General features: G+C 42.4%; 1 protein-coding gene across 2 annotated transcripts in view; it reads right to left on the bottom strand.

Moving 5' to 3' along the window:
- The window catches only part of ankfn1a (ankyrin repeat and fibronectin type III domain containing 1a), an 88,274-nt gene that overhangs the window by 40,229 nt on the left and 32,144 nt on the right, over positions 1 to 15,901 (bottom strand). For both annotated transcript variants that reach the window (XR_014602334.1, XM_084079220.1), the window contains exons 8-9: positions 7,858 to 7,957; positions 4,244 to 4,376 (exon numbers count right to left, since the gene is read on the bottom strand). Coding sequence is in view for 1 of the 2 variants with exons in the window: in XM_084079220.1 (XP_083935346.1) it covers positions 4,244 to 4,376; positions 7,858 to 7,957 (233 nt within the window). In the remaining variant the exon portion in view is untranslated. The remainder of the gene's footprint in view (positions 1 to 4,243; positions 4,377 to 7,857; positions 7,958 to 15,901) is intronic.

Raw genomic sequence — 15,901 nt, 5'->3', positions numbered from 1 at the left:
ACACTACAGCTGAACAAAACGATGGCTCGTCGCTTTATGCGGGCATGAACAGGAAGTGAGGTCACATTTAAATACATTAAACCCTGGCGTCCCTGATTCAAGCACGTCTTCGCGGGTGGAAAAGGTCCAGCGTGACGCACTGATCGGCTATTTTCAGTATTTGCGGTACGATTAAGTTGTCATAGAAGAAATTAAACTGGCACATCCTGGCTGGACGGCAGGCGCAGGACCAACAGTGGATTAACCCATTGATACCTGAAGCCGATTCTACATGTCTCCTAAATATCAACAGTTTTGTGAAAAACCTATGTTTCTATATCAGTGGTGCTCAATCTTTTTCATGTCAAGGACCCCCAAAATGATAATGTATTTGGCCGCAGACCCCCATCAAAATATGTTGTTCCAGGGACCCCCAGAAGCAAAGATTTGAGTTGAAAATATTTGCTTTAAAAATATATATATTCAAAGATTTTCACACATTTTCACGATTTTTCTAAAATAGCAGATCTACAAGCTCATAGCGCGGCGCTCGGTGCCGCGCTATGAGCTTGTATATCTGCTATTTTTGAATAGCCAAAGTGTAAAATAAAGCTTTTTAGCTCAAATCTAAAAATGACACAGATCCAGGTCTTAATGGGTTAATATAAAAAAAGAATAGAAGTCTGCACACTTTAACTTTGCAAAAAGCTCCCAGTCAATACTTTATTTGTAGATGTGTGTGTATGTTTCGACACAAAGTCTTCTTCGAATTTCCGAAGAAGACCTTGTGTCGAAAACGTTCATCTACAGATAAAGCCTTGACTGGGAGCTTTTTGCAAAGTTACAGTGTGCGGACTTCTATTTTATGTTTTACGATAAAGTTGTTCCCTCAGTTTTTTGTTATGAATCGAAACATACGCATGTACATAGGTACGTACGTACAAACAATAAATCGTTAGTAGAAATAAACCTCCATTGTCTTTTTTATAAACCAGAACCTTGGAGCTCAATATTTATAAAACCAACAGACAGGCTTAATCACTTTCACTTAAAATGTTTTTAAAAAATGGCTAAAAAATAGCACAGCCACAGCACTTATTGGCTATTTTTTGTTTCTTTTGTGTGACACTGCAGTATGACAAAGTAGGGCATTAGTTGAAGTTGAAACATAAAAGATACAAGGTTTCTGCCCGACAGCAACAAAATACAAATTGTAGTTCACTGGAAGCACCCAGACCCTACAATAAAAGCGTGTTCATTTCATCATGTTGCAACATGATGACTTCTAGGCCTACGGTGCCTGATGTACCAGAACCTCCTTCATCACTGTGTTTCAAGACAACTTTAACCCATTAAGACCTGGAACTGTGTCATTTTGAGATTTGAGCTAAAAAGGCATTATGTTACACTTTGGGCCATTCAAAAATCGTGAAAATGTGTGCAAATCTTTGAATATATATATATATTTTAAAGCGAACATTTTTAACTCAAATCTTTGCTTCTGGGGGGTCCCTGGAACAAGATATTTTGATGGGGGTCCGCGGCCAAATACATATCATTTTGGGGGTCCTTGACATGAAAAAGATTGAGCACCACTGATATAGAAACATATGTTTTTCAGAATACTGTTGAGATTTAGGAGACATGTAGAATCGCCTCAGGTCTCAATGGGTTAACCCATTCAGTCCGGGAACGCATCTGTCATTTTTAGATTTCTTTGGCTATTTTTTTTAAATCTTGATTTTTTTTTTGCAAATCTTTTAATATATATACTTTTAAAGCGAACATTTGTAGCTCAAATCTTTGCTTCTGGGGGGGTCCCTGGAACTAAATATTTTGAGATGGGGGTCCGCGGCCAAATACATCTCTAAAAATGTTTTCTGAATCCTAACAGTATGTTGCTATATCAGTGGTGCTCCAACTTTTCCATGTCAAGGACCCCCAAAATGATATGTATTTGGCTGCGGACCCCCACATCTCAAAATATGTTGTTCCAGATACCCCCAGCACAGATCGGAGTATTTTTTGCTTTAAAACATATTCAAAGATTTGCACACATTTTCCATGATTGTTAAAAAAATAGCAGATCTACAAGCTCATAGTGCGACACTTGCTCCATGGTATATATATCTGCTGTTTTTGAATAGCCAAAGAAATCTTAAAATGACACAGGTGCGTTCCTGGTCTTAATGGATTAAAAATAATTAAAATAAAACTATCTCCGCCTCTAAACTTTATAGTTGGACGTTTGTATATCATTTCAGAGCTTTAATTCCCCCGACACGAGCATGACTGACTTCATAGCGAGTAGTACTGTAGGTCAACACAAGTTGACTGTTTGAAAGCAGTTTCTGGAGGTTGGGAATTTCCTAGTTGTGAACTTAAAGGTCAATTTCTGCTTTGCGCTTATGAGTCTGTACGGGTCTAGTCTCGTGTGGCCAGACTGTTGCCTCCCACAATTTTCAAATGTTTCCGGTCATACAGTCAGGGACTCAGAAGCTCTGATCATGATTAGAATATAAACCGGATGTGAAGCCTACTCCCCACTTCCGTTTCGTCTTTACAGTCGCGCAAATTTATCCTAATATAAATACAAATCATCTAAGTATATTTAGCTTGCTGCTTAGCAGAAACGGAAATTAAAAAGTAAAATGTAAAGATATTTTCAAATATATTTTCGTGACCGGAAATGCCAGCTTCCGTTACTCGGATTTCGGGAGGTGTAGTTCCAGACTCCATATAGCATTCAGAGATTGTGGAATAGTTTGGCTACGCGAGACTAGTACGGGTCCATCTGTACCCAGGAAACCCAATGAAAATGAAGAAATGTGTCATTTATTTTTCTTTGACTTGTTTTCTTCTATTATTTAACCCATTAAGACCCGTAACGCATCTGTGTCACTTTAGATTTCTGTGGCTATTCAAAAATATCAGATCTACAAGCTCATAGCGCGGCACCGAGTGCCGTGCTATGAGCTTGTATATCTGCTATTTTTTTTAAATCTTGAAAAAAAAAAATCTAGATTTTTTTAAAGAATCGCCTCAGGTCTTAATGGGTTAAGTAATAGGTGGGGGTGTTTGTTCAGAGAATTTGATGCACTTGACGAAGAAAATGTATAATTTATGTTATTTACTATATAACTACTATGCATTATCGTCTCTGTCGGGAGGAAACCACGCAGATCTACGAAATCTACGAAAGTAGCGGAACTACGAAACGCGTCGCTTGCAGACCCGCTACTTATGTGTGACGCTGTAGTAGTATATGCTCAACTAGGGCGTTCATTTATGAAAAAAACACATAAAGTAAAAATATGGGGATAAGAGGTTTCTGCCCGACAACAACGATATCAAATACGTAGGTCCTTGAAATGGCAAAAGCAGTGGCGTAAAGTAATCAAGTACATTTACTCAAGTACTTTACTTGAGTATTTCCAATTTCCAATACTTCTACTCCACTACATCTCGGAGGCAAATATTGCACTTTTACTCTCACTACAATTATTTAAAAACTTTAGTTACTAGTTACTTTGCAGATATAAATGATTACATTATAAACCTAGCCTATTTGAAAATAGCCGATCTACAAGCTCACAACGCGTCGCATCGCGACGCGACGCGTTGTGAGCTTGTAGATCTGCTATTTTCAAACATTTTTGTGCTTTTACTTTTGGTACTTTAAGTACATTTTGATACCACTACTTTCGTACTTTTACTCAAGTAAGTTTTGAATTCTGGACTTTTACTTGTAACAAAGTACTTCTACATTGCAGTATTGATACTTTTACTTAAGTAAAACATTTGAGCACTTTTTCCACCACTGGGTAAAAGTGTTTGGAATAGGGTGACCACCCGTCCCGAAATTCGCGGGACAGTCCCGAAATTGGACCCTCTGTCCCGCGTCCCGCACAAGCAGAGCAATGTCCCGAAAATCAAAGATATGAAAAAAAAAAAAAAAAAATGATAATAAATCGGTAAAATCAGGCAAAAATAAGAATTAAATAACATAACCCTAACCTAACCCTAATCTTAACCCTAAAACCGAAATAAAGAAACCAAAAACTGGAAAAAAACGAACCCAATCCGCCCAGAACCGTGCAAAAAAATCGGACATCGCGGGACACATGAGGACCACCCGGTCCTCATGTGTCCCGCGATGTCCCGCGGAACGGGTACGTCTGTCCCTCAATGGGTCTGTTTGAAGGTGGTCACCCTAGTTTGGAGTCACTGGCCTGGTGCGTTAGGAAGCAGTGGAGCTCTTTACCTTGGTGAACCACAGGAAGTCCTGCATCAGAGAGCTGCTGTAGGAGTCATCCACCTCCACGATGGGGATCTGGTCCTCCGCCGTCACCAGGAGACTGTCTTTATGGTAGAACACCGCGGCCAGGTAGATACCCCTGGACCAGGAGAGAAGACACGTCAACTATTTATCCTTATGATAGAACACTGCAGCCAGGTACTGTAGAAACCAGTGGTTCCCAAACTGGGGGTCCCCAAATTATTTTGGAGGGGTCCCCAGATGATTAGCTTAACTCATTCTGTGCCAAAAGACGTCAAAGACGTCATGTGGCCTGACGCCCTGAGCGCCACAAGGCGTCAAAGACGTCATGAAAAAAATAAAATAAAATAAAATAAAATAAAATAAAAATGTTTTTTGGAAAAACATGTTCAGAACCCAAGATATGATGATTTGAAGATTTGCTGCTCCATCCACTTCTTGTTTAACCTATAACTTAAAAAGGCTGTATCTCGCTTCCTAAGCACTTTTTTTTTACAATGACTTTTGGCTGTGGCACTCAGAGCCAAAATTCAAAAATGAGCATGGCATTGAATGAGTTAAAAGGGATGGTTCACCCAAAAAAAAAAATATTTTATATCGATTAGTCACCCCATGGAGACTTGAATTCATGGATATATATTTTTTTTTTTGTCGCATTCTTAAGCCAATAATTTGATGATCAGTGCAGCCTATACCGGCAGGCAGCGGTTCCGGTAGGAGACACAAAGGATACACTTTGTGTCTCCTAGAGGAACCACTGCCGGTCATCAAATTATTGGCTTAGGAATAATACAAAAAAATATATATATATCTATGAATTCAAGTCTCCATGGGGTGAGTAATCGATAGGAAAAAAGTAATTTTTGGGGGTGAACTATCCCTTTAATGCGCAACATTGCTTTCTCACTCAACGGTAAACAAACGAACATACAGTATAAGTGTATACAGGGTATCTGCACATTTCTAAAGTGACAATTGAATTTAACTTTTAAGACCTCGTCCTCTTTAATACCAAATTGGCCAAATTGTCAAATATTACATAAGAAAGAGGCAGTGCGAGGCCTTGTGAGCTTATAGTTCGGCTAGTTTCACGATATTTATCCGTGGAACAGAGTCAAACTAAATGTAATGCCTTCAACTCCAAGTGCTTGTCAGGGTTGGGGAGGTCCCCCGTTCAAATAGGATTATTTTGGGGGGAACGCGGCCTGAACATTTTGGGAACCCGTGCTGTGGATACCCCTGTACCAGGACAGAATAATGGAGCCTGGGCTAACAGCCGATAGAAAGACATCAAAAGAACCACAGCAGAAAGACAGAGGAGGACGTATAGAGCCAGACCCATGGCAGATTCTTTGTGTTTTTGAAGTAATGGCGATACAGCTGGATACAAGACACATGGATTATACTCTGAGAGCTGTGTTGGGGTTTATAAATTGATATTTCATATACATTTGCCGTTGTTAATCTTGACTCTTATTGTTTTTTCTTTATTTCTTTTTACAATTATTATTAATCTACTTTCTTCTCTCGTTTTGGGGTTCTCCTATAAAGGAATGTGACAATAACAAATATCCTACATGTTTTCAAGGTGAGTAGCTGATAGAAGAAAAGCCATTTCGGCGGCGAGGTACTCAAGGCTTTTTTTTTTTTTTTTTTTACAATGTTCATTGTTCACCAATGAAGGATAACTGATTGAAAGTTCTTCTCCCTCGCTGTAATCGTTAAAACACAGAAGAAAATTAAAGAACAAATATCTCTCACAAAAAAAAAAGGAAAAGCATAGAAACCAATAAAAACAAAGCCAGCTAATCAGGTGGCTTTTCTCTCCTCACAGACAGACTAGCCTCGTTCCACTCCCGGCCTTTTCTCATCTCCGAGGAGAAAAGCCTGGTCACGACCCATAATGCAGAGCGTGTCTATAGGGGCGTCTCTATCTGTTGTATGCACTTCCCCCAATCACAGCACGGGTTTCATGCACGTGGGGGTTTTAAACAGCTGTTTAAGCAGCGGTTTTCAACCCTTTTCATATCAAGGTCCATTATTTATTAGGCATTTGAGCCACGGAATCATCGTTCGATGAGATTTAGACTCTCAGACCCAAGATGTCAAATACTTTGTTATCGTTGGATACGATTTTGTTCACAATTCCATGCTGTATTGATGTTGGTACAGTACCATAGGAGTGATAACAGGCAAACGTTGATCAAAAATAACAATTCTTTAATTAAAGGAGGAGTTCACCCAAAAAAAGGATTTATTTTCTATCAATTACACACCCAATGAAGCCTTGATTTCATGGATTTATTTTTGTTTTTGTGGCATTCCTAAGACAATAATTTGATGACCGTGTGTATTTCCGGTTGGAGACACAAATAATCTACTTTGTGTCTCCTACCGGATACATTAGCCGGTAGGAGACGGGAATCAAATTATTAGCTTAGGAATGCGACAAAAACAAAAACAAAACAAAAAAAGAATCCATGGATTCAAGGCTTCATAGGGTGTGCAATTGATAGAAAATACGTCATTTTTTGGGTGAACTCATCCTTTAAGTAATGCAGATGTTTAACAATAATTCAACTCTTGAGAGCGTAAAATGAAACCAAATGAACCCGTAAGGGTCCATTTGGTTTCATTTCACACTCTCAAGAGTTAAAGATCTATAAGGGTCCCTGTGGTCTCCAACTCTCCATCATTTAGCTGGGGACAACCTGGAACCCCCTCAAGGACCACTGGTTGAGAGCCACTGGGTGTAAAGCATCAACGTAACTCCCACACAACTATCCTTCTCCGTTCTCTACACTGGCTCCCCGTAGCAGCTCGGATCCAGTTTAAAACCCTGGTGCTAGCCTATAGGACAGTGAAAGGAACAGCTCCTTCCTACCTCTGGGCTATGGTCGATGCCTACACCCCTGCCCGACCACTTCGGTCTGCCACCTCGGGGCGACTGATTGCCTCGTCACTCAAGGGTCCTTCTGGTCGATCGACACGGTCACGACTTTTTTTCTGTTCTGGCCCCACAGCGGTGGAATGAACTTCCCACTGATGTCAGGACAGCAGAGTCACTGCCCATCTTTCGCCGCAGGCTGAAAACCCACCTCTTCAGGAAACACTACCCTTCCTCTTTGGCTGGCTTACTTGTTGTTAACTAGTTGTACGAACTCTTGTTCTATTGTTGTACTGTTTTATTGGATCTTGTTTAGTCGATACACTTTTTGTATTAGCTCATGCTCATTTGATTTAGCTATTTTGTCTCATCTGTTTAAGAAAGTAGGTAGCTGATATATTGCACTTTTACCTTAGCGCTAGGTATACTCTTGGTTGCTTGTTTTTGCAGGAAATGCACTTAAGTCTTCTGGTGATTAGTAGTTTCGTTCCCTACCTATGTTGAATGCACTACTTAAGCGTCTGCTAAATGACTGTAATGTAATGTAATGTATCTTCTTTGGGTGGTACTTCCGCGTATAGGCACTCACAGTAGAAGATCTCACCCAGCGTGCAGACAGACAGACAGACAGACAGACAGACAGACAGACAGACAGACAGACAGACAGACAGACAGACAATAGGAAATGTAATGTAACCATGTATATACCAACCTTTTGAGTGTTTTCACAAACTTGTTGGAGGAGTTGAAGAGGTGCTTGAGACTTCGGGACACGGACTGCTTCCTGCTGGGGTTCTGCAGCTTGGACGAGTCTGTGGGAGGAGGACACACGTGTTTATAAAGACACATTAAGACACATCAGAATGGGAATACATTTTATTGTCAAATCACAGGTTTTACAGGCGTAAAGAATATATATTTTTGTACCAACAAGGAGGGGTGGGTGGGGGGGGCAGAGAGAGGGAGATAGAGCAAGGATAAAAACAGGAAAGAAACCGGTCAAAAGAAGAATTAACCCATTCAATCCGGGAACGCATCTGTGTCATTTTAGATTTTAGCTATAAACATTATTTTATACTTTGGCTATTCAAATATAGCAGATATACAAGCTCATAGCGCGGCCGCGCTATGAGCTTGTATATCTGCTATTTTTGAAAAATCTTGAAAATTTGTGCAAATCTTTGAATATATTTATTTTTTAAGCGAACATTTGTAACTCAAATCTTTGCTTCTGGGGGTCCCTGGAACAACATATTTTGATGTTGCTAATATCAGTGGTGCTCCAACTTTTCCATGTCAAGGACCACCCAAAATGATATGTATTTGGCCGCGGACCCCCATCTCAAAATATGCACTCGGTGCCACGCTATGAGCTTGTATATCTGCTATCTTTGAAGAGCCCAAAGAAATCTAAAATGACACAGATGCGTTCACGGATTGAATGGGTTAAAAAACAGATAGCAGTACATGAGGTACATCACTACAAAGATAATAGTAGCCCAATAGACTTTTGTGGATGTATGTAACGTGTTGAATTGAACATGTTAGTTAGTACATATAGATGTTGTACGCACTGAATCTGTTGGCATTTCAAAGCGTTTTCGGTTACATTTTCTTCAGCATTCAAGTGTGTTTGACAACTGAACTTGTGTCGGAAAGTCTCTGTGGGCGAGCGGCTCTGTTACCGCAGAACTATGTTCTATCAGACGTTCAAAGAAAAGGCCTGGAGACACGCGCTCACAACAGAACACAGGGAACGCTTTTTTTCTCTCTCAAAGGAGCTGCTTCTAAAGAGCTCCCCCTCAAGGCAGGAGGGAGCGCTGCAATCGCTTGAAGTCACACACGATGTTCACAGTACAATTCCTCCTTTCTAACCCGTAACCCATTCAATCCGGGGACGCGTCTACAAATGTCTTCTTAAATCCTAACTGCTATAATATCAGTGGTTCTCAAACCTTTTCATGGCAAGGACCCCCAAAATTATATGTATTTGGCTGCGGACCCCCATCTCAAAATATTTTGTTCCAGAGGGACCCCCAGAAGCAAAGATTTGAGTAAAAAATATATATATATTCAAAGATTTGCACACATTTGTACGATAAAAAAAAAGCAGATCTGACCATTGTTCATGTACAGCTTAACCATTTAGTGTGTGTGTGTGTGTGTGTGTGTGTGTGTGTGTGTGTGTGTGTGTGTGTGTGTGCGTGCGTGCGTGCGTGCGTGCGTGCGTGCGTGCTTGCGTGCGTGCGTGTCTGTGTGAGCTTCTCTCCCTCCAACACCAAGCGGTACGTAGCCAAGGCTAAGCGTATCACCAGAGACTCTCACCACCCCCCCAGGTACAGTCTCATCACAGTGCTACCGTCAGGCTGGCAACTCCGCAGTAACAAAATGAACCAACAAACAACTGACTAAAGGCACAGTTTCCACAGCTATAGGCCATCAGGGTGCTGAGCCTGAGTATATACAATAGATTGGAGTCTCAGAGATAAAAGAATGGGTGTCAAATGTCGGTCGGGGAAGGGGGGGACCAGACAAAGGCCCTCATTTATCAATGGAACGTAGAAACCTGCCCAGATCGGACCGAGGGAATCCTTCCACAATGGGGCTCGCTTGTGATTTATCAACCGGTCGTATCCTGCCAGTCCCAGTGTGTAAGAACGGTCGGGTGTTGATAAATCCGGCGGCTGCACCGAACGTAATTTAAATAGCACGGCCTTAAATATTCTCGCCTCGCCCCCCCCCAACAGGTTCTATGCACAGCAGCCATGTTGGAAAGAAATTGGGCTGCTTCCTGACTTCCTTCACAAGTGTTACCAATCATACTAATTAAGGCTCTGTTCCATTTAGCACAGTGGTTCTAAGACATTTCAATTTAAAGGACCCCCATTACTCTGAGAGTGTACACATGGAACCAAATGGACCCACGCACCCGTAAGGGGTCATTCATAACCCCCTCAAGGAACCATGAGGGTCCCTGGACCTTTTGAGACCCACTGGTGTAGCGGAGTGTTTACAGTGAGCCGACATGAACACTATCAGCACCCTGTTTGGAACACAACCTTAATTAGCATCATTGGTAACACATGTGAAGGAAGTAAGAAGCGGCCCAATTTCTTTTCAATATGGCTGCCGTGCATAGAGCCTATTTGATGACACGAAGAACCGAAACACGGCAAGCGGCATCAATTTGGCAAATGTTTTGTGTGTGTGCGCGCGCGTGCGTGTGGCTAACTCTCCCACCTCAACGTTTCTTATCTCCGTTCCATTAGCAGTCTATCCCTCTTCCCTTCCTTTTTTTCCAATCCCTCCTACTCTATCAGTGCCTTAGGGGCCCATTGGGCTCTCAGGGGACCACCGGGGCTTCAGGGACCACCTCACAGCCATGCCAATCAGACCACGACAGCAGTCAGTTGTCCAGACAGATGACTGCTGTGTAGTAAACACACAGCAGACACACAGACGCCCCTAATGTGGCATCACATTTTACTGTACATAATACTGTATACATGTCCAATGATAGTCGGAGGTGGGGGCGGGTCTAACGACAAACCAATCGGCGAATATCTGCTAAAACAACCTGTGCGATGACGTCGGATGCAGTAGGCGGATCCGTGGATCTCTTGCGATTGGTCTAGGGAAATTCAAATCCCCTCCCCCTTGAAATCGCCGACACCGCAGCCAATGTCAGACTGAAGCTCCACGCAGCTTCAGGCTGATAATCAGGCTACTTCTCACCCTATCGCTAAGGGAGAAGCCAGCGTGTTCTTTTGGGTTATCATGACCCACACTGCATGACCAGCTGAGAGTATAGGAACAGGGATATGATCGGAATATCAAGAGCAATAAGCAAAGCAATCGGATATTATTGCACTTTCATAATAATAAAGTTATAACGTTTCAACCTTGCTCAGTCAACACATCGCCTACACACCGCCCGGTGTGAGATTCAATCTCAGGGGGCTTTCTAAGGCTTTCATTCCTTAAATAAACTGTTGTTAACCCATTGAGACCTGAAGCCGATTCTACACGTCTCCTAAATCCCAACAGTATTCTGAAAAACGTATGTTTCTATATCAGTGATGCTCAATCTTTTTCGTGTCAGGACCCCCAAAATTATATGTATTTGGCCGCTGATCCCCATCAAAATATTTTGTTCCAGGGACCCCCCAGAGGCAAAGATTTGAGTTAAAAATGTTTGCTTTAAAAATATATATATTCAAAGATTTGCACACATTTTCACGAATTTAAAAAAATAGCAGATCTACAAGCTCGTAGCGCGGCACTCGGTGCCGCGCTATGAGCTTGTAGATCTGCTATTTTTGAATAGCCCAAAGTGTAAAATAATGCTTTTTAGCTCAAATCTAAAAATGACACAGTTCCAGGTCTTAATGGGTTAAGCTATTGCTTCTTTCCTCTAGAGTGACTCATAATGATCATGATAATTAGTCTGAAAGATAAACAATGTTTTAATCTGCCTGGTGTTGTGTGTGTGGTATTGATATTAGGCTCGGGATTGTTTTATTTTCGAATAAGTGCAGTGATACTTTCAATCGTTTTTTTCCCCCCCCCCATTATTCAGTGTTAACAAGGTTTCAGCTCGACTCTTTTGTCGTCTTCAAATCCATGACTATTGGCACTACATTTGAAAACAGCAGCGGCTGTTACCGGGGGTCCCTGAAATTCAGAAAGGTTAAAGGTATAGTTCACCCCATGGAGACTTGAATTCATGGATATGTTTTAGTTTTTGTCGCATTCCTAAGCCAATAATTTGACGACTAGTGGACCGGTAGGCAGCGGTTCCGGTAGGAGACACAAACGAGACTCTTTGTGTGTTCCTACCGGAACCGCTGCCGGTCATCAAATTATTGTCTTAGGAATGCGACAAAAACAAAAACTTCTCCATGAATTCAAGTCTCTATGGGGTGACTAATCGATAAAAAAAAAGTCATTTTGGGGGTGAACTATCCCTTTAAGAATCACTGAACCAAACGATGCTGGAACCCCAAAGAGGAATTAATTGGCTAAATACAGTAGTTAATGACTAAATTGAGGAGAAAAGGGGGAAGGGGAAAAAAAACAGTTGTCTAGTTGATTGAACAGGAACTAGATAATGTCTCTCCCCATGTCGGCCTATTTCAAGGGAAACGAAGACATCACTAGCAAAAAGGTTTTCACCACAATACGATACATTTTGAGGATAATGTGGTGTGGGTGTGCTTACAGAACTGTTGCTCCAATAATGACGATAAAGCACACCCTCGCGTGGAATATTGCTTAAATGTGTTTGTGTTTGTGTGTGTGTGGAGTGGGCGGGACTTTTGGCCGAGTGATAGATGTTTGTTACAGTTGTAATTATGTGTGTGTGTGTGTGTGTGTGTCAGGACAGGATATAAAACGTAATGAGTGCTGCTTCAACAAGCTGCCATTACATTACAGTGCCAGATAGCCGCTTCTGTTCCGGAGCAACAGAGCTACGTTTGTAAACAAAACCACTTCAACCCTGTGTCATTTCACTGCATGACAAATACTGTAGCAGAAATAGCTGATAAGCCACAGCGCATTCCGTCGGGACGTGCTATTTGTTTTTGAAATGAACGTTTTGGAACCAAATGGCCCTTTTTCTTTGGTATGCATCAGGCCACTGAAGCTGAAAATTGTCATAGTTTGAGTCCCAAAAGATACATTTGATGTCTACCCGTAACCCAAACAAGTTTTTTTTTAAATGTATTCATTTATGTTGTTATTTTTGTTTGTGTTGTTTCTTTGTTTTGGACATTTCTGAAGTTCTTTCGAAAAATGTTTGCATTTTTTTTTGTAAAGTTCTGATTTTTTTTAAATATTTTTGAAAATCTTTTGAAATAATAATTTAACACATTTAGAAGGAAATTCACTCGCCACCCATGACAATGGAACTGTGACCCAGAAAAACAGGCCCGACCCGACTCGTTGCTTGGGAAACACTGTGTTACACCAATGGTTTTTGATGTCAAGGACCCCCAAATGAATGATGTATTTGGAAACTTTTACAAAATGTTTATCGTTTATTTCACGATTTTTTGAAATCTACAGGTAGCCTGTAGGTCAGCTATTTCCAAATAGCTGACGCATAATAGGTGTAAAGTGGTTAACCCATTAAGACCTGAAACGCATCTGTGTCACTTTAGATTTCACTGGCTATTCAAAAATAGCAGATATACAAGCTCATAGCGCGGCACCGAGTGCCGCGCTATGAGCTTGTAGATCTGCTATTTTTTGAAAAATCCTGAAAAAAAATGTTTTCGATTTTTTTCAAAAAAAAATTATGATTTAGAAAAAAAATGGTTTCAAAGCTATAACAACACATTTTGCTGGGGGACACCCCCCTGGGAACGCCCTAGCCAAGGACCCATGGGTGGTCCCCGGACCTCACCTTGAGAACCATGCTGTATTACACAACGCCCCCGCACAGAAAACACATTACACAATGTGTCCCGTGGCGGCGAGGTCGAAAAACGTCTCGCAGAACCGTAGACGTCTGGAAAAACCCCGGCGGACGAGTTATTTTTCAACAGGGGACATTTTTCTCTGTCGGGGGTTTTGGTGGAGGTAAAGTAGCTGCTTCTTTCACACTGGGTTTCTCATACAGTCCCAGTCTGTTAGGGAGGCTGAGAGGCTAACTGGACCTGACAGCAGGATAATATGACAAGAGAGCCACAAATAAACACGCAAATGAGAAGTTTTTCTGGGGGAGTTCTGCGCGCGTGCGTGTGCAGTGTGTGTGTGTGTGTGTGGTGTGTGTGTGTGTGTGCGTGTGTGTGTGTGTGTGTGTGTGTGTGTGTGAAATGAGGTTTGATTAATGAGGCGAGGATCTGTTCCATCTGAGCCACCAACAGAGAGAGAGAGAGAGCGGGAGAGAGAGAGAGGGAGAGAAGGGGGGAGTGAGGATGGGAGGGAGTGAGGATGGGAGGGAGAGAGAGAGAGAGAGAGAGAGAGAGAGAGAGAGAGAGAGAGAGAGAGAGAGAGAGAGAGAGAGAGAGAGAGAGAGAGAGAGAGAGAGAGAGAGAGAGAGAGAGAGAGAGAGAGAGAGAGAGAGAGAGAGAGGGAGGGAGGGAGGGAGAGAGAGAGAGAGAGAGAGAGAGAGAGAGAGAGAGAGAGAGAGAGAGAGAGAGAGAGAGAGAGAGAGAGAGAGAGAGAGAGAGAGAGAGAGAGAGAAGAGGAGAGAGAGAGAGAGAGAGAGAGAGAGAGAGAGAGAGGGAGAGAGAGAGGGAGGGAGAGAGAGAGAGAGAGAGAGAGAGAGAGAGAGAGAGAGAGAGAGAGAGAGAGAGAGAGAGAGAGAGAGAGAGAGAGAGGGAGAGAAGGCGAGTGAGTGAAATAGATTTTACAGCGTAGACTGGGGAGATGAAAATCAGATGTTCTAGAAATTGAAAAGGTTGAGAATCACTTGTTTAGGGTTAAGTGCTCTTGCGCCGAGATACAAAGAGCGTCTTATTTTAACGGTGACGAGATGCAGCTTGTGAACCCTCTGACCAGCGCGGCGCGCGGCGTATTCTTTCTGTGCGCTGAAATGAATCACTGCAGTTTGACACACGATGCATTTAGTTAGGCCCGAAAAAAAAGTGTCTGCGTTTGAATGAGTCATCATGGGCAACCCTTTCAGTCTATGATGACCACACACATGCACGCACGCACGCACGCACACAATATCAAACACGTGTTTACAACAGTAAAGGTCCTTACACACCGGGGCGATTTTTTCGTGCGAATAATGCTTTTAAAAAAAAATAAATTATAAAGTCAATGGCTTCGTACATGGAGCGAAAAAGCGAAGCGAAAAAGCGTCTTTTAATTATTCGGAACGAGTCCGAATTTTGCGTATATTCGCTATATTCGCCAGTATGCAAGGACCTTAACACTGCACATTTTCACAATTCACTCATAAAATGTCCCTGGCACTCATTCAAATAACCACCCCTAGGTCCCCATGGTCTGGACCCACTACATTGAAAAACTAACGACATCACCGCACGCACGCACGTACGCTCGCACGCTCGCACGGCGGTGTTTTCGGCATGGTTTCGGGTTTCAAGCAGTGTTTGTGTGTGGCCGCATGTGGAGGAGCACCATGCATACGTCACGGGGGAAGGAAAAGAAAACCTGTACACGTGACGCGGAAGCCTGCCGCGAGGAGACGTGAAACTCTGCCGAGCCTAAAACTTCAATGTACACTCGCTGAAAGCCGCTCCAAGCGCACTCGGGGAGCCCACTCGGCTACTCCACTCGGCTCCTCCAAAAAGCAAATAGGCTCTATTCACAGCAGCCATATTATGAAGACATTCACAGGTGTTACCAATGATACTAATGAAGGCTCTGTTCCATTCTGGTCAAACAGAGTCAGGGTGCTGATGTTGTGCATGTTGGCTCGCTGGAAACACCAGTGGGTTTACATTTGGGGTCCAGGGACCCTAATGGGCTTTCAAATGGCCCCTTACAGGTATGTAACTCTGAGAGTGTACAAATGGAACCAAATGGACCCGTAAGGGTCCATTTGGTTCCATTTGTACACTCTCAGAGTTATAGGGGTCGTGGAAACCACTGTGCTACACTAAATGGAACAGAGCCTTCATTAGTATCATTGGTAACACCTGTGAATGTCTTCATAATATGGCTGCTGTGAATAGAGCCTATTGGGACAAAACTATTTCCGGGTCAAGCCGGAGTGACCGAGTGTGAGTGAGCGAGATTTTGGGGTATTGGAATTTGGCTCTGGTCTACCCCAC

The sequence above is a fragment of the Gymnoscopelus microlampas genome (genome assembly GCF_963454915.1).
Source record: "Gymnoscopelus microlampas genome assembly, chromosome: 14".
NCBI lineage: Eukaryota > Metazoa > Chordata > Actinopteri > Myctophiformes > Myctophidae > Gymnoscopelus > Gymnoscopelus microlampas.
This window is presented reverse-complemented; position numbering and strand designations above follow the sequence as displayed.